The 25931-nt window shown below is 39.8% G+C and overlaps 1 protein-coding gene across 2 annotated transcripts in view; it reads right to left on the bottom strand.

The window, feature by feature from the left end:
- LOC128765505 (diacylglycerol kinase beta) overlaps positions 1 to 25931 on the bottom strand; it is a 70393-nt gene that overhangs the window by 19959 nt on the left and 24503 nt on the right. For both annotated transcript variants that reach the window (XM_053876168.1, XM_053876167.1), the window contains 15 exons: positions 25732 to 25806; positions 25540 to 25659; positions 25316 to 25433; positions 24735 to 24823; positions 24522 to 24638; positions 23451 to 23549; positions 22723 to 22833; positions 22492 to 22565; positions 21519 to 21593; positions 18544 to 18629; positions 17868 to 17957; positions 17112 to 17272; positions 8586 to 8650; positions 3283 to 3373; positions 1384 to 1585 (listed from right to left, as the gene is read on the bottom strand). In XM_053876168.1, coding sequence (XP_053732143.1) covers positions 1384 to 1585; positions 3283 to 3373; positions 8586 to 8650; positions 17112 to 17272; positions 17868 to 17957; positions 18544 to 18629; positions 21519 to 21593; positions 22492 to 22565; positions 22723 to 22833; positions 23451 to 23549; positions 24522 to 24638; positions 24735 to 24823; positions 25316 to 25433; positions 25540 to 25659; positions 25732 to 25806 — 1573 coding nt within the window. The remainder of the gene's footprint in view (positions 1 to 1383; positions 1586 to 3282; positions 3374 to 8585; positions 8651 to 17111; positions 17273 to 17867; positions 17958 to 18543; positions 18630 to 21518; positions 21594 to 22491; positions 22566 to 22722; positions 22834 to 23450; positions 23550 to 24521; positions 24639 to 24734; positions 24824 to 25315; positions 25434 to 25539; positions 25660 to 25731; positions 25807 to 25931) is intronic.

The raw sequence follows: 25931 nt of genomic DNA, 5'->3' as shown, positions 1-25931 counted from the left end.
AGTGCCTCCTTAAATCCTCAGAAACATTGCAAATAGCTAAGCAACATTTTGAGCAGCTCAGAGAGTTCAAGGACACTTCACATGCAGGCAACACACACTCAGGGTGTGACTCACTAGCGTATTTGCTAAACACTTGTGTACTTTGGAGGTCAAATTCATGAGCTTAAAAAAGACACTTGTCAGTTGTCACTGCCCTTAATGACCAGTTCCTCCAGCGGTTCCTGTTCCGAGGGAGGAGAAGATGACAGCAGATGCAAGAGGTTAAGAGCAGAGTGGAGACAGAGCTGCAGCTAAGAGCAAGAGAATGTTCGTTTCTGTCTGCAGCACCACCCAGCTCTTGTCATGGGCTAAAGAGGCTTTTACTTTAGCATGAGATGAGCTGTAGACTGCAGCTGGATCTACAACTCGGACTTATCAACACTGACAAGGGTTAATGTGAACTCCATCACAGGTTGTGATGAGAATAGTGAAATTGATGAAGTCAGCGAAATAGTGTGAAAGAACAGGTTGTTCCAAAACTGGTGTTTCATAACATGTATATACATAAACAGCACTGCTCCAGCCCACTTAGTGACTCGGTGAACTCAACTGGGGGAATTTTAACCAAGTGAAAACAGCAAAAATATTTTACTGACATGCTTAGTATGAAGAGTTTGTGAGAGAAATTTAAAGACTGCACTGGAGTGCAACATGGGGTCAGCAAAAATGTAGTTGTGAAGTTAATGCGTATGTTTTCCCCATGTGTTGTCTAATACTTTTATAATTTAAAACAAGTCAACAGACCATCAAACTTCTGAAAACTCATCATTAAGTTGAATTGTTAATGTTCTTGTTCGTGTTTGCGTGCACCAAAAGAAATCCCAGTCAAACACAAAGACTGATTTACGTTTCACTACAGCTGAAATGAGTGAGCATCTACCAGATGTGGACAGTGTGTGCTGTGGACAAGCGTTTGCCTCTGTCCAGGTTTCTTATTTTTTTGTGTCTGAGCCTCACTTAAATGTTTCAGACCATTGAACAAACGCATAAAAACAGTGACAAACACCTTTCCACATCTCTGTGTGCGTGGGGTTTTAGTATCTTTGGAAATCATTGAAAATGCAAATAAAGTACAAATATCTCTCGGTGTAGCATTTGCACACCCCAGAATGGACTTGATAAGCTAATGACAATCTGCTCACACAGCCATCAACAGACTGGATACGTCTAGTCTACTGGCTTGGATTGGCTCCTCCCCCTCCTCCTCCGCTGACACAGCAATGGGAAAAGCAGTTGCATCCTTTATCGACAAATTAATGTTGGGTAAATGGGTTTTAAAACCGTATGAATCTCTCCTGATCCAAACTTAATCACATTTCGAGGGACGTCCATGTCCTCACTCACCCTGCATGCAGAACTTGAGCTCCTTAATGTCTGTCACGGTGCTCGTCGGCATTCTGTCCGGGACCTTCCTGCTCATACGGCTGTAGTTTCTCCTCTTCTTCGTCTCACCCCACAGGTTGGAACCGCCGTGCATGCTGGGGATATTGAGGACAGCGATGCCTTCCAAGGAGGTGTTGCTGAGGTCCAAGATGATTCCGTCACACTGCCGACAAACATTTAGAAACTGATGACTCAGATCGAGTCATATGTGAAACAGAATCTCGCGTTTGAAGAACTTTGAAAATGAAATGTAATGTGAGCAAGCCAAGACTTTACAAATCATTATGCTCGAACATATTCAACAATTTCTCTCCTGTTAAATTATTCTGAGAGAAGAGCTTATAAAGCAGCTTTTTCAAAAACATCCGTTAATTTTAGCCAAGAACATCACGGGTATTTGTACGCACTCAAAAAGACATTTTCAAAAATTGGAAGAAAAAAAAGATATTTAAGGGCTGTGAAACTGTCTAACTGAAGAGCACTGTGTGCTTCTGGCTCGGGGGCCATCTTGGAGATGCCAGTCTGACATATCCCCGGTGTTTTGCTGCGCTTTCCAACTCAGGCGACAGTTTAAGCGGCCCTCCGGTGACAGAATGAGGCAATCGGTGACTTAATGGAGCATTCGTCCGCCAATGTGCTAAATATAGCCATGTCTCATTAATATTGAATTTGTCGCAAATACTTTTAATAGAACTAAAACATTAACACCATCTGACAGCCAGCAAAGATGTTTTGACAAACAGCAGCAAATGCAGGTTTTCTTTTGCCTCAAAAGCGTGTAGTTGTTGTTAGAAGAACTAATCCCCCTCAGGACAACACAGAGCGATGAAGTGAATTTGCTGTTCCCCAATTAGAAATTCCCCCAAGGTTGTGAAGAAGTAAAATTGCCTCGTGTTCTAAGAATGATGTGATTGAAAGATGAGATGAAGAATAGTTCAAAATGGAAAACGAAGAGTAATCTTATTAGATGAAAAATGTTAAAGTAAAATGTAAAAAATACACAAAATAACCAATGAGTCAATATTTTCTTTGAGACATGGAGAAACAATGAGGTACTCCAGAGCACCGGCCTCATGCTAACTGGCTCATTTCCATTCATATTGAGATTTTTGAGTGACTAATCTTTCAAATGATTATTGGCTCCAGATGGTACTTCAGAACACCACCAAACATGAGTCATCAATTCCTTATCCTATCATCACCAAATCCCTGGAAACCTCATTGAGATCCTTTCATCTGTTCCTGAGTTCTTAAGGCAGACAATCACCTCATGATATATAATAATAATATCACCACAGAAACATGCTATTGATATAATTTGACACATACATGTGAGAGATGGTCATTGCTGGAACTTAAGCAGCAAGTGTCTGCGATGTTTATTTTCTCAGGAATTAAAGGAATGTTTGAGTGTTTCCATATATGGAAAGCAATCCATTCAAAAGCAGAGTATTTTAAAGTCGCTCTGAAAAACTAGTGCTGTGAGCTTCTGACGCCAGAGTACTGCAGAAACTGTGAGTTTTATTATCACTTCATTGAATTCGCTGGAGCTCATGCCTCAACAAGCCACACACACTCACACATAGAGCTGACAGGAGGCATGAAAATCCACGACCACATTGGTGTCGGATATGAATGTGTCACTGAAGAGAAGAGAATGTGGTCACAGGATCAGGATATCAATCACATATAAGAAAAGACCAAGTGTAGAGGGGTCTGACAAGCTATGATTGTCGACACATCTAACTGAATAGGAGCCAAATTGCATGGCTCTGATGACGGACACCACGTGCAAGTTAAAATAACAGGTCCTTAAATGCCTGCTGCTGGAGCTGTGATATTATGACTCTATGGACTCACCTCCACCTCGATGCACTCGTTCAGTTTCTTGCAGGTGGCAGAGATCGTTTCTGTCGTGCCGAACTCGAAGTACCAAAGTTTGTTCTTCATTCTGCCATTGAAAATAGAAGAAACAGGACAGACAACTGTCAATCCAGGACAAAATCGAGTCGAATGCCTGTAGCCAGATTTGTTTTTGAACAAACCGAACACATATTGCCCGCGCCCCGAAACTGTGCTCATGGTCAATGGAGGTTTGACCCACTAGGTCAAACCTCCATTGACAGACCTCGGAGGAGAAAATAACGTTGTTGCCCACTTTTCAATCAAAACAATGAACATATTTGTGTCCTGATGCTGGAGATCCAACATTGCCGGTGGAGTTCACATGAACTGGACTCACAAGATCACAGCACGTTACGCTGTTGCGCAGAGAGAGCAAAGGTTCAGTTCTGCCCTGAAGACAGCTGTCAGAGGTGACCTGATGGATACATGTTTGTTTTTGTCGTGATGTGGGAGCATTTCAGGACAAATGCTAAATGACTTTTGGTGAACTCAGTTTGACCAGTCAGGAGACCACCTAATGACTGGTGAGGGATGACTAATGACCGGGGAGAAGGAAGCTCTCAAGACAAGTCTCTAAAGCTCATAAGAAATGAGAGCTGAGAATCAGAGACGGCTCAGCAACTCCTCTCAGAGAGTTGTAATATACTAGACGTGAAAGTAAATGTATCTTTTAACCCTCCCTGATGAAATGCAACAATCCGAAGTATTCTACATTTTCACTGCATTTCATTCATGCTCTTGCCAATATTCATGAACCATTATGAAAATCAAACAAAAATAGAGATCAAAGATCATAGATACAGTTAAAATTGTGCGATCCTTAAAAGATTCAAAGTTAGCAGCATCAAATCTTTACTAAACTTACAAAAACAACTACAGTGCCTAACATACAACTATTCAGACTAAAAAAAAAGCTTTTCACCTGGGGGTGAAACAGACAAATGACTCGTACAATTACACACTCAAACCACCAGAATGGATGGGCATCAACAGAGAATGATGGAACCGTAGAAATGGAATTTAATTTGCCTGTTTCCAACCATGACATTGAACTATAGCGTTCCTCAGGGCACATGCAACTTCCCAATTGAACTTTGAAAGTGTGGGAGTCAAAATGTAGGTGAACAGCCACTAAGATGAAAAATATGGACTTGGAAACAAAGAAAAAATGTTCCAAAACACACTCTCAGTGACATTCTTTAAGTTTAATGCAGGACCACATCAGCGTCCTTTACTGACTGCTCCCAGATCATCTGCACTACATTTCCAACCACAAGTAGAGCTTTCAGGATGTCCCAACACTTCATGACCAAAACTCAAAACAGTGTGTGTGAAGATTAATTGTTTACTAAAAACACATTCATCAGTTCTGTATTAACATATTCAGCTTAAAGATGTATCAATAAACAAGTCTATCTCGATACTTTTGTGATGGAGCCTGAACCCGTGTTATGAAAACATGAGTCAGCAGCTTCAGGCTCCCCTAACTTTGGAGCTAAATCCCTTGCCAACCTTTGCCCTTTGTCCACCTCCCACTCAGCTACCCTTCCCTGCTGATAAGCATCTCCTTAATCCTCGACATGAGCGTTGACCCCAGCGCCTTGTCTCGGGCGCTCCTGGACGGCTTTTTGATTGAGGGGGACTCTGTCCTGAGTGTCCTAATGACATGGTGAGATATATGATGAAAGACATTCATATTACATAAATAACAAGATAGAATTTGGTACAATGCTAACCGTAAGTTCTACTGCACTGGGGCCAATTTCATCCCAGAGAAAAGTTACTCACCTTTCAGGTACAGTTCTGACTTCCAAGTCAAATGTCCACTAGTGCAAAGTGGATTGATCGATTCTTTCAATCTGAATGTCGAATCTTGGTTCTAAAGACTAAGACATGAGTTATACCTAGGACCCATGTCAAGTTGGACAATATTGTACATGGGTGACATGGGGATTTGCGGAATGGATGAAAGTGCCGTATCATGTCCTACAACAGAGCATGTGCACATCTAAGTAGAACGTTCTGAGCTCTATTCAGGTCCCAATCTCCTGGGGATGATTCTTATTTTTTAACTTTGAAGTTGAATTTCGCATTTCGTTCATAAACAACTTAATTATCTTGAGGAGCCCGATTTCAATGAAATTAATTAAGGCATTTGCTTTATTAATAATTTCAATTGTGCTTCTTCAATACTGGATTCTGCTGTTTTACTCTATACTTGATATTACATGGTACAGAGAAATGTACAATACTTTTTTATTCTGCATTTTTCACATGAACTTTTAATGTCAGAGAAAAAAAATGAGGACATGTTAAAATGCTCTTAATTTTATTCAACCACAAACACAAGGTATAAAAATCACAAGTCAAAGTTTCTACAACCGAAGTAATCAGGCTGCAGTGCTGCGAGGTCACTGAGCACTGACATTTGATCCCTGCTAATCAAATCTGGTGATTAGGTTCAGTGACCTCTTTGACTTGACGGGGAACAACAACCACCAGCCAGGTTACTTAACTTAGGTTACTATCCCTACACAATCAGATATATTTCACCAAAACACGGCTCTCCTTATGTCAACGGTGAGCAAAGCTATTGGCTCATTCCTTTCATTGAACTAGGTTAAAAAATTGAGTAGAACAGTAATAGTAAAATAGTTCTTAAAGCCCATCAAAGGGAGGGCAAAATAAGAAATACAGACCAAGGCTGTATCCACATGAAAAATAAACCTTTTCCAGTCCAGGAGTGAACAAAGGAGAAGGCGCTTGTTGAAACTTATGTGCAGCATACAAATCACAGAAGAAGAATAGAGACATGAACATGCCGAGAAAAAAACTACAATCTGAGCCACAGCATTATATTGTGGTCCACCATTGTTACTGGTGTAGTGAAGTGAAGTGACTTTCAGGGTGTAATACAGTGCTGTTTTTTTCTGGTGTGAACATGGATGACTTCAACGAGAGGCTCAAATCCTGTTTCATGTTGACAAAGGGCCTATGAGATACAGTACTGCACATCTGACCGACAGTGTCTTATAGACCTGCCATTGATGACCTTTTGCTGTCTACGTTCTTCAATAGTGTACTGCATAATACACTTAAACAACTTAAATTAAGATAGAGGATAGAAAGTAAAGAAGAGCTTTTCACCAAATACACAACATTTTAACCTTCAACGATAAATGTTGTGTATATCAGAGCTTAAATGTCATTAAACATTGTTAATAATGCTTGGCTGTAGCAAGTACTTGCCAAGGCAAGTGTGGCATTTACACCATCTGAAGTTAATGGCAATGTATTCAGGTCAAATTATTCAAACATGCTGGCATCATGAACATGGGAAGCCGTAAGTCGCTGATGTATAATGACGTGAAACCACTGATTGATGAGTGTGTCAAGTGTGAGGAGTCATTAACACCTGGGCTTCAGGCTCCTGTTGGTCTGGCTCCTTGGATCATTGTGAGGTGAAGTGTCAAGAATCACACGTACCTTTGTCACCAAAAAGCCTCTGAGACTGGATGTGGGGGTGAGTGGGAGCTGTGTGTGAACGTGGTGGTGTGGAGGGCTTGTGTGGTGAGAGCTAGATGACGAGGGATTGCTGGAGTGTTTATCATTGCAACAGGCCAATGAACCACGCTCAAAGATCAAGTGTCATTGTACACAAATATGAAGTTAATATTTAGACAAATATTTAGACACGTCAGGGACAGATTATCCACATCATTCAGCAAAATGTATATTTTTAAATTAACATGTATTTTATCTTTACAATAGGCACAGCTACAGCTTAACAGAATAATGAATAGCATCTTAACATGGTAACTATTGTAAGCATCATAGGAATAAATAGTTTAATTCAAGCATATCATTGAAATCTGTCTTATTTTAGAGTATATGTTGAAGTTGCTCTGTCTCCACATCATCGTTTCAACTGCAGCCTTGTCTCATGCATGAAAGAAAGCTCCAGAACAAAGGCCTCTTTTATGTTTTATCACCGTCTTTTCCTCCTGTGATGCTGGAAATAGATGTGGGACCAGGGCTGGCAACTGGAGCATTAATTATTTAATATCAAAGAGTAAACAAGTCACTCGTCAAGTCTCTTAAGTTTTTCCAGTGCACTCATTAACCGTAATAGAGTCAACTGCTTGGATGTTTTCACTCCAAAAAGCCCCAACATGAATCAAGTTAGACTTCCCCAGTGAGTTTTGCAATTCGAGACAAGTTTTAACATGACTAATGGCAAAGTTTGAATTTGTTAACTTCATCTAATGATCATGTTAATTCGCTCTTGACACGTTCTCTTGGCCTCAGGCCCTGCAGACAGACCAGTAGCAAAAGTGGACCAAAACAGTGACGCCCCCCTGAGGCGGCACTGTCGATGAAAAAGGTTGTGGAGGAAACGGTTTCCCTCTTTGCATCTGAATGAGCTCAAATGACAGAAAACTGTAGGCACAACTTAGACTGTCGACTCAGCCTTTTTGATATGTGCCTTTCAGAAAACGCTGAGGAATGAGAATATCTAAATGTTTGGCTTCAAACTGCAATCTATTGAAAGCTCTTTCTCATTCAAAATTATTTCAAAGATCTGGCGCTGTAGTAAACACCGATATATAAATTCATAGGTATAGGTTCATTACAGTATTTGGGAAGGCTGCATAACTTAACAAAATCCTGAATTGTGATTCTAATTATGATAATCTCACCCTCAAAGCTTTCCACACAATTTTACTTATACTCAATATACTTGAGTATATTGTTGATACAGCAGATGTTATGATCCCTTAGTTACATTCGTTGTACAAAGCGAGTCAATATTTGGTTGATTTCAGAGTCACCATACTTATTGGACAGTATTCACACACCAGCTTGACACAAAAAAAAAAAAATTGGCCCCCAATTTCACAAGTGCCAACTGCCAACGAACATGTTCTGTAAGCAAAATACATGAATGCGACACAATGGCCGGCAACAGCCGGAATACTCTAAGGCAACTCCACAGTGTGCTATTCTTTATCCAACATGATCACACTGACTCACACAACACTAGGATTCCATGACAAATAAACATCAAACGCCAATACATTGATCCATTATTGATCCTGGAGGACTTGCACTGAAAGTGATATTGACTCCCCAGATTAAAATGAAAGGTCAGCAGACTTGTTAGCTAAGTACTTGTTAGCTAATGGTGTCAAGACTCCCTCGTTTTGACTAACAGTACATGATGGGAAACATCAGTGTTCCTTCACTAAATCTCTCACCTGCTGTTGAACTTCTCTGGGTGTTTTTCACGCATCAGATGAAAGCGGTGGGCGATGGAGGCGTCCTGTCGGAGAAAAAGCAGGAGAACCATTACTCGCAGGCCATTAGTGGTTCATTAACGGTTTCACAGCTGCTTCAATGAACTGGCGTGTGCTGCAGAGACAACTCTTCAGCAGAGTCCAGGTCACTCTACAGAACCTGCATGTGAAATTCTGTCTTCAGCCAATGCTGTTTGTTGCACTCGGTCAACTACACCTTCATTTTGCTTGCCTAGATGATGGTCCTGGACTGGAGACTTGCTGTCAGACAGGAAGCAGCAGGTCAAGCTGGGAAACATCCGGAAAATTGACTCCCCAAGAATCTGCCCATTACTTCATTTAACGCCAAATCATACGGCTATTTCGAGATTCAGAGACATCTCGTGCCCGTCAGCATTTCGCTTTGTGTTAACCTCAGTTTGTGGCGATTGCTTTTCCCATAATTGATTTGCTCATCACGGTGTTGAACTCTGTGACATTTCCAAAAACACGAAGCACTCCTCATGTGCTTGAGTAATTAAGACCATAGCAAGACAAGTGTCTGACACTAAGGAGAATAAAGCCCTAACAACGGGAGAGCAGCCAGCCCTCCTTCAGACATGTGCTTAACCTCTGACCTCAGGAGCAGAGGTGAGTGTAACCCCATCAGTCACAGGAGCGGCCTATGACCTCATTTATTCACAAACACAGAGCACTCTGATTGTTCTTACTGAAAGACATAACTTTTTTAAATGAGATACACAAAGCTCTGATAGAATATAGGAGGAAATATGCTACCTTTGTATGAGCAGGGCAACCTATGGACCTTCAGGAAACTGGGCCTAAGATGCAAGCACGATCTGGTATCTGTTTCTTAGCCTGATGAAATCTAGACAGTTTTCAGATAATCTGATCACTCATGAGTCCTCGACACTGGACGTGATCCATTTAACTGATCAATGTATCTCCAGGTTGAGCTTGACCAGAGCAGCCTCTGCCCCAATAGGCCCAAAGACGCGCTTAAAGATAAACATCCAGTACATATAACAAATCTCCTGACTATATCTCGCAGGAAGTGACAGTGAAGACATAGATGGTCATGTATGTGGCAACAGAACCAGAACCTCTGTGGATGTGATTTTAATGACGTTAATTCATAAAAACAAAGTTAAGATTCGTTTTTTCACTACGTAATGCAATGACATCATCTGGTTGGGCTCCGATTTAAACCTGATGAGTGACTGACTCTAAAAGAAGAGACTTGAAAACCCACAATAAGAACCATCAAGACCTTGACGTTATCCCAAAATGTTGGAAAAATCGTATTCAAATATTAATTTAATTGTTTTTAACAATCATTTTGCACTTCATGACAACACTCTTTCAGATCAAATGAGCGTTAGACAACCACACACAAGGAGGACATGAAATAGATGGCTGCGACTAGAGTGGAGGAGGTTGACTTGCTGTGGTAACTCCTGATGGGACATGCAGAGAGATAAAGAAAAAGAATGTTGGAAATAAATCAACTTTAAAAAAAAGTTGCACTTGCAGCACATCCCAAATTGAGTCAAAAACTGACAGTCTTAGAGTCACATCCACAGGTGATCTTTGAAGTTAAGTCAGGGGTGTTATTGAGGAGGAGCATCGTCTGGAGGGGGTTGTGGATGGGCCGCTAGGTAGAGAAGAAAGCAGCCAACAAAGAGTCATGTGTCATGTAACATTTGTTAACAGAGGAGGTGCAGAAATGGGACTGTTTTCAACAAGTAAGCGGAAGCAAGCTCTGTGAAAAGAATGCCGTTTTTGAGTGTTGTTGCATGCAGGGCCAGAAAGATGGAGGACACTGCTCTCAATAGATGAATTGAAATGAACCTTCATTCATTCAAGATGCGTTTGGAAGTCTTTCACCAGAAGTTTCAGAGGTCTCACACAGTAGCAACATGACACAGAGCTGAGCTACAACCAGACGCAGAAGACAAAACATAGTAATAGTAATAATAATAACATAGTTCAATCAAGTCTATTTCTGAGACTGAAAACGACACAAGCTTCTCGTGCTGCATGTGTAGACTAGAGAGCTCTGGAAGATGGTGACACGTGTAATGCTACACAGAGGGTCAGGGTCAAATCCTCATACTGGTCTGCGGCATCACACTGACCATCCACAAGACTTTGATACGCCAAGATCTTGCAGCATCTGCAGTTCTGGCATCTTAAAATAAAACTGCATTTGTGGCTCAAACTGTCCGAGAGGTCGACACTGAAACCTGCCTGGTTGTCATGCAGCACTTGCTCAAAATATTATCAAGGTTATATTTAAAGACAAAAAGGGAGAATGTGGTACAATTGTCTGCAGGGGAATTGTAATTCTGCCTGCGGATCTGAACATTTCAGAACAATGCCGGGACTGCTTGTGGATAAAATCAAGGCAATGACAGAACAAGGACCACAAAGCTCTCCAAAATATGACAAGCTGTTACATGTCACTGAAATCTGGTTTGATGCTGCAGGAAACCACAGAACAGTCCCAGTTTTCACCCTTAAAAACAAAATAAAACCTGCTAGTAATGATGACATTTGCTGCTCTCACAGTCATCCTTTGTGAAGAGGACTGTTTTGATGGTGGTGTTTGAAGTCCAGTGCATGGCAAGAGGGGGACGATGTGAACCCGGAGAAAACGGAAAACAAAACATTGCCACAGGAGTGTTGCCTCAATGACGTTCACACTGAATGATATTAGGTTTGAAGTAATGCTGTCATGAATCCATTTCAAACCCAGATAACGACACACCAGAATAATATCATTTGCAGAGTTTATCACCAGAAGGATGAGTAAAACCACATTTTAAAGCGATACATCACACTCAGCCTTTCATTTCACATCTGTTTAGTAATGAGAAATTCCCCTCTTGTCATTAGAGTCTGTCTAATCTGGTGAACAAACTCACAAGACATTGGCTTGGCACTTGGCAAAATGAATTAACAAGTACCTCCTGAAGCTAGCGGTTAGTGTTGCAGTCTTATCGCGTGAAGATCATAGGCTTTATTACAAGTAGAGGCAACTCACAGGTTGGAATGAACCTGTGGAGTTTGTATGTTCGCCCATAGATGGGTTGGGATTTTTGTCCAGCCAAAAACATAAGGAGGTGTGAAGGTGTTAGTGTTAGCTGGTCTATACATGGCCTGCAACAAGTTGCAGACCTGTTCAGGGTGTCCCCTGTCTCAAGCCCACTGCCACTCCAGTGCGCAATAAGCGCAAAGAGCACCATCTGTTGGTAATGCCTGTAATTCCAAGTACGAAGACCACGGTATACACTTCTTTCGAACTGCAACTTAAACACACAAAAGAAAAAAAGGTTACAAAACGGGGGAGCACAGAGCACATAGTCTCCATAAACTGTCACAATAGGCTTTAATACCAAATGACAATGTTCGTTTTTAAATTCCAACAAACAAAAAAAGAGGTGAAAATCATTAATTCCTGCTACTTTCGTAAGGCAAGTCATGTCTATCAAAACAAACGCTGAATCAGTCTCATTAGCTGCTAATATTACTGATTTAAAATTTTAAAATACATTTAAAAATAGTTTTACAATTTCTCTTGCAGCACAATAAGTAGGGAGGGGTTACCATTGAGCAGCAGTTAAACACACCCAGAATGAGACTCCATACATCAAACAATTCAAACATACTTAAAACCAAATATGTTCCAGATGCAGAATGGGATACTTTAAAAACCCCTCGATCTTCTGACTCCAGACCAGTCAGGTGTAACTCTGCATGCTGGTCATTATCAGTAACCTGGTCTGAACCTGGCAGCGGCTGACTTCCTGTCACTGATACTTCCTCTGACCTTCAGACTTTGCCAGCAATACTCTGCATCTCACTCTCATTCACTCTCTTCACACACACACACCTTATTTTCCTTGTAGCCTGATATCCAAACTCTTGCTGCTCCAGGCAGCGTGACATTTATTAATAAGAGGTCATTGAGATACATCTGGTCTTTGAAGGCTCATATTCTGAGCAGTCATTGTCAGGACTGACACCATGGGACACCGATTCTGGTTCAGCTGACACATCAATTTGTCTAAATGTGTCAATGAATCAATCTTGAGGGAGTTAAAGGTCTACTTATTCAGCAGAGTCAGCAGTGTAGCTCTTGTAACATTACTCTGAAGGTCTAGTTGCATTATAAATACAAATGTTAACATACTACCATTGTCAGATCAGATAATCCTGGCGGTAAACATCTATTTAAAAACACTAATATTAGTTTTCAATGAACTCAAGTGTCACTTTATCTCACTGACAAAAAGCATATGAAGTATAGATGAATAAATATTTGCGGTAACATGCTGAATACACATACACAGAATCAATAACTTGTAAATTCAATCAGGTTTTCAAATATGGTTTTTAGGGCAGGCTTATCCACAACTTATTCCTATATTGGACCGATCTGTTAAATATGAAGTCAAAACCAATGAGTGGTCCACAATTGAAATGGCTTGACTACTTTTTAAATGACTGAAAACATTTTTTTAAACATATTTTTAAATTCATTTTATTATTTTTTTATTGTTACACAAAAGGGCTTATTCAAGTGAGCTTGGTAAGGATGCTGAGCTTCAGTGGTCATATCCACTCTCAGGTCTAAAAATATCTATAAATGAAGGGCATGAGTGATAGAAAATTAGCTTGTGAAACACAGGAACACAAGCCTGAAACACAATACAGGATGTACAACTTTAGTAACAGTAATTCGGATTTAAAGATATTGAAACCTAACACGGAATGTCATCACCCATTAATATGGTCGGTCACAGAAATAGCCAAGACAGGAGGAGATGGATGACGACTATGCAACCAGGGCCATGCGGACAATGTCCGGTGTTGCGCCGTGTACTTATATACACCATTTTTATCAGGAGTAAATGGACAAAATGAGCCACATGTCATTGGTGATGACATGTAGATCTGCGTTATGTAGTCATACACACTTAGCAGCTATAAGGCGTCACATTTGCAGAAAGGACGTTGTCTGACTTCCTTTCTCAAATTTCTCTCACCAGACATTTCACAGACTGGAGGTCAAGTAATAATCTGTCACAGTATTACTGCAAGTTGGCTGTCAAATGGAGTGACATGTCTGTCACTGGATGCTTCTCAAGATCAGCAAATGATATGGAGAGATACGTCATTTGCAAAGGCTATTTTGAACGTTATTCCAACCATATATATATATATATATATATATATATATATATATATATATATATATATGAGCTACACCACAAGATGGTAACAATATTTCGAGGGATTTCAATTTGCCATGGCTGGCCAGTCCTTAAAAACCATACATTTAAGACTGAATACCCTGAATGAATATATCATTGTAAATGAGTATAATTTTTCCCAGTTCATAACAAAAATGATGATTGATAAGATGGGGGGAAGAACTGTTGCCACCTGAACATGATCTGTCTAATCTCCATCTATAGAGGTCCTGATGATTGATACAACAGCATGTTAAAGGTGCCTCGAATCGATGTGATGCACAAATCTGCCACACAGCTCCAGAACCAAAAATAACCCCTAAAAATAAGGGGTGCAGGTGCAGTGTTCAGTTGTCATGGCAACATTACTGCTTGGATTGTACAGACAAACGATGCAATTTAGTGAAATCATTTTCTTTTGGATTAACACAGCAGCATTTAGTGAGAAACAGTAGCACTTCAACTGGTGGTGAACACAGTTTGTGGTCTCTTTATTATTATTTCTTCTGTGTCTGAAGACTTTTTTTATTTTAAACAAATACTGGTTTCTAAAACAATGTTTGAAATTACAGTGTCATTTTCCCTTTAATTTAAAATTCTCAACCTCATTGTTTTGGCCATTCAATAAACCCAAATATTTTGCTATTGAATCATCCTAACACACTCTCACATCACCATCATGAAGGACCAAAGCAGTAAGAAATGTTTGAGGTAAGAATGATTGACTACCGAACACTGTTGATTTAGATTGCATGAAAATAACCAGCAGTTTGATGCTGGGGCACACGGCTTCATCTTTCTACTCTCAGTGACTAGTTTCCAGACTCCAACTACTGAAGGAGTCCAATCCCACAAAAGAGCCGTATTGTCTGCAAAAGTCGATAAGAATTCCGTGGTGAGACCAAGTTCACTAACATCTAAGGGGTCGGAACAAGAAATATCCAAATGTAAAATGACTATATTCACTGAAAAATGGACGTCGATCGCAGCCATATGAAGTGAAAACTAGATAAAACCACATGCTCGACAGCATGTCATCACAGCTACGTCGGTAAGATAAAAGACAGATGACAGTGAAAGCTTACAGATTTAGCCTTGCCCGTCTCCTGTCTCCATAGCAACCAAACCTTGAATAAAAAGCTCTTTAATGGATGTCAGGAAACACAAACCTTGGATGGTTAGTAAACCTGATTTAAGGGTTACTAGTGGCGTCATGAATGGTGTGAGTCAGCGATAGGTTTGCTCAGGTGTCGTGTGCTCATGGATACACAGCCATCTGTCAATGTGGATCCTGGAGGCCCGGCAATCTGTCGCCGAGTTTACGGTTCACGCCACATTAGAATGGTATCAGAAATCTAACCAAGGGCAAGACAGCTAGATCCTTAAGCGCACCAATGACTTTGTTTCATTTAGAATTAGAAAGCCGAGGTGAATCCCGCAATGTGCTCTCTCAGCGAGCTGTAGACAAAAGGATAGGTACTCTATGCATCCGCCCTAGTCTCACCTATTCTCCTCATGCTATCACAGCCATTTGTTTCGCCACAAACAGAGATACGACACATGACCATGAGTGATGAAGTGGAGGATCGACGGCTACTACTTTATTCTGCTGTACTTTCAACCCATGATACAGCTGGTATTATAAGTAATACAAAATCGATTAGAAGAAACACAAGAAAGTGACCTCGCAGATATCCATATGAATTAACCAACAATAATTCATAGTACAAAAAAATCTGATAATTAAAACAAGAAAATGATCATCAAACGGACGGAGGAACAGAAACCAGCAGGAAATCTAATTCCAACGAACAAAATATGAAACGGAACAAACAGCGGATGAATTTAACTACAAACGGAACAAAAGTGCAAACCACTACAGACAATCAGACAACCAAGTGAGCAATATAATAATTAGAAACCTATTTCACTCAAACAACATAGCCAGACTTGTTAAAAGCTGATTAAAGTTGATGCGCCGACTAACTAATAAAAGATCTGTCTTCCATTAGAAGCTGGCTGACGTTGGCAAGAGGCGTCCAGCTATAAAACAAGATCATGAAAGGAAATCTAATTTATTACGACAAAATAAATCCCAGCAACTTCATTCGATTAATTTGGCTTCCGATCAGAGTTGACCTTCACACGGCTGCTGGCTGCGTGTCATGATGATAAGGGACATTTTTGAAAGTTCCGGATGAAAAAAACGACAGTTATCAACCAGTGTGTGACATTATGGTTGATGCATGGTTTTCAAAAACCAGCACACATGCAGAAACCAGTGGGAGGGAGGTTGTGTAACATCTCTGTGTGGTACACAAAAAGTACTGCCAAAACTCACTTGGTCACATCCTCTGGTATAAACATTGGTGTATTAAAATCTTTAAGCAGAAATAGCTTTTCACTTATCATTCATGATTACTAAACGTGGCCATGTATTAAGTGAAGTTGTCAAATACAGGCTGAAGAGGAGTCATAGAGCTGCTAACATGCTGACAACTTTCTTTATAGGTAGATGTCAAACAAGGCATCTTTTCTAAATGCAGAACAGTGATGCTTCTGAGGCTCCAGCATCACAGAGACATACTGAGCTGCAGCGAAACAAAGCTCCTCTGTGACTACTCTGAAGATAAATCAGCACACCAGCACCTTAGAGAACTCACAAAGTTGCTAAGCAACTGAGGCTTGTTTCTTTCCACTGCCCCCTCCAAAAAAAGCAATTCACCAAAATGGAAGCAAAAGCAAAATTTTCACTAATGAATCTGCTAATTATCTTGCACTACATATTATGACATAACTTGTGTTACCATTTAAGATGCAATGAAAATGCAACAGTACTTCATAATACTTCTTTGAGAGTTCTGGAGAAAACCGCAATATTAAAATTGCACATTTTAGGATGTGATCATATTTCCATATGATTATTATACCGTGTGAAATATTAAATGACTTTTTAAAATGAAACATGAAAGTGATAAATGATATTTAAAATAGAGGCAGTTTAACAGAAAGGTAATGAAATGGCTTTGGACATAAGAGGCAGGCAGTGTTCTTGGGTGGAGCACATCAGGAATGTGGAGAATTGACACAGAGGTCATTCAATCATCTATTGTTTCAAATGCAACTTTATTTTACAGTCCCATGTACCTGATCTGTTTGATTTTATGGCATTACTGCGAACAAGACTTTGATGCATTGTAAACGTGTTGGAGCAAGCGACAGAACTTACCACACCAATAGAGAAGTAGTTATTGACGATGTTGTAGGGCACCGGGTCTCCCTTCTCCTCTTTGTCATCGGGGACAATGTCAATATTCCAGCGGTCGAGAACCACCTCAGTGCTGTGTTCAATATCCCGCAGGAACCTTAGCAAGCTGCCACCCTCGTAACCTAACAAAAATCACCAGTTAGGAATGTTATTTTGAAATAACGTATTCACAAACTTTTCACTAGAAGTGCACTTAATGATGTTGACTCATATCTGTTCAATGGGTGAAGGTTTGCGCGAGAAAAATGCAATTCGGCAATCTCTCCGTTTTGATCTGCAATTTAACGATGGTAGTTTACTACTGAAGCTCTGGTTGTTCACGCAGTCACGACTAAAATCACACATTATTTGACAATGAAATTGAAATGTTTATTCTCCATGATGTCATTTTTTTTATTTTATTATTATTTCACAATAATAAATCACCAACTCCAGCTGTAATTATTAAACATATCAGTAATCATTTTCATCTGAACACTAATCACTAAATCATAAAGAAAACGGGGATGAAATGACTTGAGCAGCTAAAGTGACTATGGCGATAGGGCATTGAGGGCATTATGCCAACCAAAACGAATAAAAGTTGTAAGTAAAAAAATTCCAAGATTATGTTTCTTTAATAAACTAAATTAATAACTAAATTTGGTGACTAACTTTGCTTGATAGCTGTAAATGCGTTACAGTAACATTTTTTTTAACTAGTTAGCTGGTTCTCACCTCCTCCCCAGCGTAAGCAGCGAGCGAGATCATTCCCGGTGCCCAGAGGAAGGATGGCCACAGGGGGGTACCTGGCAAAGTTGGCCTTATCTGGAACAAGAGGACATTTTCCTATTGAAAACTGCAGTTTAAAATGCGCTACATGTAACTTCGAAAGTCCAAGTTAGAAAAAAGTTTTGATATGAACAAATAGAGGCACTCGAGGCCAATTCGAGGGCTTCCAAGGTCAGATAAATTTTACACTTTACGTCAACTGGCATTTCCATGTTCACCAGCGACACAGATTACTTTAAAGGTGTGCCTCCATCACACATTTAGTGAGAGCCTTTATATGTCATACATGTCATTAAATAAACAAAAACAAAAACTTCTTTTCTTCTTAATGAAGAAAGACCTGAAGAAAAGCCAAAGTTCAGATGACAGCATAATAACACAGCCAGAGACAGAAGCCTTTGCGATTACAAAACACAAATCCCACGGAGCTTTAATATGGTTTTAAATATTTATGTTGCTGCTGCAAACACAAGGTTCTTTAATCCAACAGATGACAAATGACGGCTTGTTGAAGTTATATTTAGCAACTCTGCCCTTTGGGATGTAAACTATTAATCATAACCTAATCTAAAGTTAAATGATGATGGCGGTGAAATGGAGGTTGCTTGTTTGCAGCCTGTACCTATGCAGTCTAGTATCCAGCCCACAGTGCCATCACCGCCGCACGCCAGCACCCGGAAATCAGGAACATCGTGGAAAAAGTTGAGTCTGTGGATAAGTAGATTTAAATAAAAAGAAAAGGAACAAGATAGATCTGGTTCAATATACAATATTTTAATAATTTCAATGTATTCCTTAAAAAACACTATTGAGGATGAATTACCATTACAGAGTCACAATTCTGGATAACTTTCTATTCCTCATGAAATATCGGAGCACAAAAAAACTCATGTGATTTTCTTTCAATCATAAAGCCTACAATAAATTGTCATAAAGGCCATAATGGAGCATGCATCCTTGCATGATGTCTTTTGACAGGGGAAAGGTTTAATTAAAGCTACTCATTCGTACCTTGTGTGCTTCTGCAGCATAATTTGTCTAGACCCTTATTGACAGTTCATAAAGAAAATATTTATGAATCATGTTATATCACAGATATATATATATAGTTTTTTATTTATCACTGTTTATTACTTCCCACTCCATGATCTGCATCAAAACACTATTCATTATGGCACCTCCAGAATTGATATAATTGAATATGAATTTTATGATACAACCACACAGAGACACATCTTTTATAATCTGATTTTTCCACCTGCCAGTTTCCAAAACATGCTCTGTAAAATAAGACGTCATTGTAAATGATGTAGTACACATTCCAAGCAAGAGGGTGGCATTGTAGAACTCTAGCAACAAACAAAAAGACAGAGCACATGAAGTACAGTGGTTGGAAAAAATAATGGAAACACCTTAAAGCTTTATATAGCACCAAGGATACTGTATAGAAAGTGCTATACAGTCAAAATAAGACTGTCTAAGTTTGTACACATTTATAAACACAACATGAATGTAGTGGGCTCTGTGAAACAGAAATATAGACAAATGAAAAAATATATTAAATTTTTTCAAGGTACACAGTGAAAGAGTAGCTGAAGAGATGGTGTTGGCATTTCGAATGACTTCCACAGCTGTTGCAGAATGAGCACTCCTCTACCGGCGTTGATGGTGATGGTGATGATGTTCAGTAACTAGCCATCAATGCTGTTGAATATTTTGCTGTATATGCCATTTTCTCTTGAAATACACTCAAATATATGGTTGAGTTTAAAGTGGACCTTTTCACGGGGACAAATATTTTTTCCTTATTGGCTCTTGACATGTCAGAAACAGCTCGGTGAATGAACTGCCCACGTGCAGATGTGTTCCCATCTCTCAGGAACACAATCATCACACGGCGCTCAGGGTCACACATGTCCATCAAAATTATCTTTAATGTGAGTCGGGGCAAAAGTGTGGATTCCATTTTTCATCTCCGTCCATAACCAGACAGCTGCAGACAGGAGACCGCCCCCTTTCGCGCGGACCACCTGGTGCTGCTCACTAACAGCCAGTCCTCCCCCACCGGCAAGTAACGAGGATGAGCCGCAGGAGAGTAAAGAAGCATTTCAAGTGATTAAGTTGGCGAGAGTCCATGTTGCCAGTCAGGAAATAATGATCATTGATACTTACAGTGATGGATTTATTAAAAAAAATTGTTAATAATGACAAGATGAAACAACATTCCTGAAAATGAATTAACCGTCTGATAACCCACTTTTATTCCACCTCCTCCTGCCATATCTTTTATAATGCATGTTGCCATGGATTCCAGCTATTCAACAACCCAGTGGGTCTTCTCTGCCCAGTAAACTCAATCCCCATAAGCAAGTGAGAAAGCATAGATCACCGGTAACTTGCCATGGGTGGTATATTTCAGGTCATCTGGATCTGGATTCGAAGCATATGCCTTATTTCCACATGCTAACTTTGATCTTGGCTACACTACCCATGCTACCCAAGAGGTTGTCTCAGCGACCTCTGGCTAACATTGTCACTAACAGATGCGACACAGAGGCCCCTTGAAGTAGAAAAATTCACCCCTGATTTTAATGTAACTTAAAAGTCATTTGTAAACTCCCCAAATTGCACATGCCGCCTGGAGTATATAGATAAATATCTCGGGAACAAACTGTCCTGCAACCAAATTCTTTGTCAGCAAAAAATTGGTAATCACGCGACCTAATCCTGTCAGTTGGTGGCCGAACTCAGTCGCAGCGTTCGCATAAACCTCGAGCCAAAACAGAGATTTGTAACAGCAGGGGAGCTGAAACATTGTCTTTTACAGCAGAAAGTATGCAGGGCTAATGACATCTGCGACACAAATTACTCCCAGAAAGCTCCTCTCACCTCAAAGCCTGCTGAGCCTGTTGCTAGGGAGCCATGGCAACAGTTGGCGTCAGTTGGAAAGGGTTAACCCTCCATGTGACGGGAGACCAGATTAACCTTTTTTTCTTGAAAAAACATTTAATGAACATCTGTACAGGTTTGAGTGTCTTTTAAAATTATATTGTGCCCCTATTGAACACACCAAAATGTGTCTGTTTGTGCAAAAACTCTCATTGAATTATTTAGAAAATGTGCCCGCCCATCGAAAACCTTTGTTGCACAGGAACTGAAATACTTTTCTGTGCTGTCAGTGGAATTTGTCACAGCCAAAGCTTCACTTCCCCGTTAGCCCAAGTGAGCACCATACTGTCTGCGTGCTTGTCAGTTTAGAGATGAACATACACATAGCTCCTCCCGAAGAGGATCAGTGAACTGTGGGAGGCAAATGACGTCACTGGAGCGTCTCCAGACTCAAAGCCAACGTATAGACGCAACCCTTTAGCTACCATGCAGCTTTCAAATGGAAAGAAACAGAAGCACACTTCAAACTGACCACTCGTGTCTGACTCTGAGAATATTACCTTGGGACTTTACTGTAACTTAACAGAATTTTATGATAAGTTACATTAAAGTTAATGAAGCACTACAAGATTAAATTCTGATTAAATATTAGACACCCATAAAACCAGAACAGTTTGAGTATACTGTTGTGGGGAAAGAAGCCCTTACCTCACCATGGGCCCACCCTGCTCCAGACTGTACACCTGCCGGGGGTTAAGCAGGTATCTGAACTTTCTCAAGACCCTGTAACAATATGTTATGAAATATAACAAGATTTATTAAACATCTGGACAGTTGCCCTTCACCCATTGCTGCTTTGTGAAACACAATTTAGATAGTCAAATATTTTTGCTGTTGCAGTATTAAATCAGACGATCTTTTCACTTAGCAACATTCTGCTATATTCATTGCTCGATTGTCATCCACAGCTCTGATCCTGTCATATGCATGGTGACTCTGACAAGCCAAGTGAGTGAGTGACACACAGCTGTAGTGCATTTTCTGAGAATTACTGTATTTTTTCTTTAAATCTGGTACACAGTATCGTCATATTGTTGCGAGACATCGACAAAACCTGCATTAGAATCAATTGCTTTTGATGTGAATTTTCATAAATAAGATCAAGCAATTATCTTTCAACATTGATCATTATTCTTTACTGTTCGCATCATTCACATCCAATGTTTATATAAGTCACCACTGTAGCTACACGAAGTGTTCTCATGACATGAATACTTCCAAGAAGAATCCCCCCCCTCGTAAAGCAACCCAAGTGTGTGTGGATGTACTAGTATAGCTATACTTGTGGGGACTAATTATTGAAAACACACCTAAATGTGCAGACAATGTGCTATGTGGGACATATTTGCTGTCCCCATGAGGTTAAGCTTCAATATGAGCATGAAAACTTTATAACCAATTATAATTATTATTATTTTAAAGTTGGTAAAGAGTCATTGTCATTGTTAACCATTTGTTTTGGATGGTCGGTTTTAGGGTGAGAGGTACCCACAAGGATAGAAATACAAACATGCATGTGTCTGTGTGTCACCATGGAACCAGAAGAACATGAATATAAAAAGAAAGAAAAATTCATCCGTATTGCAGCATTGTCATTTTCTATTCCATCAAATGAACTTACCGTTCTCCTTGTCTACCACCACTTTTGGGATTAACCAGGACCAGGAGTGGGTGAGTACCAGGAAGAGGGCTGATCTAAGGGCAGAGGAGAATTCAAAAACAAACCATATGAACTTGTGTGAGCATGTAAAAGCTCCATAAATGTCCATGCTGATGCCTGATGACAGACAGTTGCGAAAAAGATAACGGTAAGGTCAGGGTTATTAATAGAATTATGAATCCACTCAATTACCTGCAACGCTTGACCGTCTCCAGGAGTGAATTTGAAAATCTGGTTTGTGTCGTCCGGGCTGACGCTGGGTGGAGATTCCCCTTCTCCTCGCTTGGCAACTGACTGACGATCCTTATCAATTTTTTTAAAAGAAATAAAAAACAAATTTGTTTGTAAGTGACTTCCCTTGTGTCACGCAGGTGCCTCACTGTGAGGGAATTAAAAAGTCAGGTGAAGTAATGCCAAGCAGAACCTTCACGGCGCATGAAATTGAAGAAGGTGCTTGGACGCCAGAGGCCTGACACCACTTGTTAGAGAAGAGTAACTATGACTCTACAGTCACGGGCACCAGTACACTCATGCTGTCGTTGACAGGAAACTATGCCGACGGAATATACAGAACATTTAGCTCCCCTTTCATAATTTAAGTCAAGTTGGAGAGTCAAACAAACATAAGAATGAAGGGCAAACAAAATAATAATTGCACCGACTTGCCAGTTATTTTTTTAGAATATCTGAATTGATCTCCACAGTAAGAATAGCAACATGCACTTCCTCCTCTTTTGTCTAGCCAGAAGCAAAATCAGGAACTGGGATTACATCAATGATCAAAGAATGAGGCAGCATTTTTAATAGTTTAACCTCAACGAGCATCACTGGGGAATGACATGATTCATGTGCATGACTATATTTAAAGTGACCACGTTTATATCTGGTGAACAGTGAAATGAAGCAGAGGCCCATCTTACCAGAACTACAGGGCAAATGTACGATGGCAACAGTGTGTGGTCCTTCAACGCACCACCGTCACACTCAGGCTTGGTATTGGACGCACACTTGTTGTGCAGCTTTGAGAGAGATGAGAAGCACAGACATAAGAACTGGGGGAGGACGTCCATCTGTGATCCTGACTGTACCAGGGATTAAGACAAACTTCCAAACTTATTTATCCTGATGGGTTATCAATGTGGCAGCTTGCTCGTTCGTACATGTCAACAAAAAACAGTGATTTATCCATGACAGATGGAACATGGGAGCGGCCCTGTTACTTGGAAAAACTGGTCAGTGACGCCATCTAGCGGTGATGTAAGGTCATAGCGTGTGTGTCCGGTGCATCATACACGATATTCCCATTAGAAACAGAGTACCTGATAAAATAAAATCTGTCATCCTATATTTTAAGGTTTTCTTTGTTATTTTCTCTGACAACTCAGTTTACATAAATCTTATCGTTACTATTCTTACAACTACAGTGGCAGAAATAAGTCTCTGTGAGACACCACTTCAAATTTAAAATTTAACCCCATCATAAATATTATAATGGCATTTTTTGTTTGTTATGATTCTTTTTGTTTATTGTGTACAACAAAAAGTAACAATATGTAAGTTCTCAAAATTGTATCAAAGTAAACAAATAACAGAAAATGTGTTAAAAAAAACTGTTAAAAAAAAAACCCAAAAAGAAATCATCACATCATCAAAATAATATTTAGTAGTCCTGGCATAAGAACTCTGCAGAATGCAGAGGGCGTCCAAAAACTTATTTTCCACCACTGTATAATCTAGCCCCAGCTGCTGCTTTAATTTTGCAATTAGTATTTTCACTGTTTCATCATACAAATAAAACTTTATATACATATATGTATTATCATAATATATTTATTCATACTGAATACTAGTGGAGTAAATTGAGTTTTTACTTTATTGACTTGACACCAAATGTAATACAATCTGGTTAATGAAGATTCTCTTGGAAGTTTTCTATTCTTTGAAGTTTGTATTTAAATACTAAAAAAAATGTTTGAATGAAGGTCACTCACAGAGATCTGACACCAAACACAGTGCAAACCCGTCAGTCCCTGATAGCACTTGATGCTTCGGTGACATCGGTCACACTTGGTTGGCGAATTCCCCTCAATCCAAACATGCTGCATAGCCTAGGGATGCAAACACAGATAAATAAGAGAGGAAACAAGCTTTGCTGAGAAGCATGTATCTAAATGTGATGACAACCAGTGTTTTTTTTCACTCACATTGGTATGTCGACGTGACTTGGCGTAGGTGCTGATACAGGCAGCAATGTCTTTGGACACACAGCGTTCATGAACTGTGTATTTGCATACTGAAAAAAAAGTTTTGTTACTTCATGCTGATGGCTCCCAAATAACTCCTGTAACATCTGGACATCTGAAAACAGGGTAAAACATCCAGGCCATAACCAAAAGATCCATGATGAAGAAGAATAAATGAGAGCACAAAATATGAATTCAGTCACTCGTGTATCAAATATTAAAATGTGATTAATTATGATTAATCCTAAAACCTCTAATTGATCATATTAATATTTTCAATTCACCCCTACTATAAACAATATGTAATACTAATGTTATCATCATGTAATTCATGAATCGCAATATATCATGACACAAGATATTAAATTAATCATAATCAATAATTATGTTTTAATTATTCTGGATGAATACTGTCAACTAGGTAATTTAACTTTCACACCTCTTCTATTTTTCAAATGCAGTTCTGCCTTTCTTGACTTTGGTTGCTACAAAACTATTCAAATATACAGTCAATCATAGTTTTAGATAAAGGGGAGACTTACAGGAGCAGCAGAGACCCTGCTTGCGGACCCCGAGCAGCATAGTGTGGCAGTAGTTACAGTAGGCTGGTTTATTGAAGTGCTTCAGACGCCATGCGTGCTGTCCATCCTCCTGAACATTCTGAAATGGACAGAAAGATGATGTTAGAATGTGTGATTCTGTTAAAATGTGTGAATCCGCTTATATAAACTGACCTTTCACCCCTAAACAGTTATCACACACATACCATGTCCATTCCCAGCAGCACCAGCAGAGGGATGGTTGTGAGTCCTCCCCTGATCCACTCCTCCAGTGTGACAGTCCCGTCTCTGTCATAGTCGATTTCCTCCATCATCTCCTTCAGGATCTGCAGATGCAGTGTTGCATCACTTTTATTTCACAAAGGTTAAAGTTACAAGATCCACCTTCGCTTACACACCGGTCGCAGCTCTGTCGAATCCCACTCCAGATACTCCGCTACATGGACCATCTGATTGATAATGCGATCCAGCTCCTGCAAAACAAAACCTTGTTTTCACTTTGACTGTCAAAACATTCATTATAAAGCGCAGTAATTGTGATGGAAACTGTCTATATGTGTAATTATAAACATATTGAGACGAGTGTTGCAATATACGA

Source organism: Synchiropus splendidus, chromosome 10 (genome assembly GCF_027744825.2).
Source record: "Synchiropus splendidus isolate RoL2022-P1 chromosome 10, RoL_Sspl_1.0, whole genome shotgun sequence".
NCBI lineage: Eukaryota > Metazoa > Chordata > Actinopteri > Syngnathiformes > Callionymidae > Synchiropus > Synchiropus splendidus.
The sequence above is the reverse complement of the archived record's forward strand: the minus strand, read 5'-3'. Positions and strand labels throughout refer to the sequence as shown.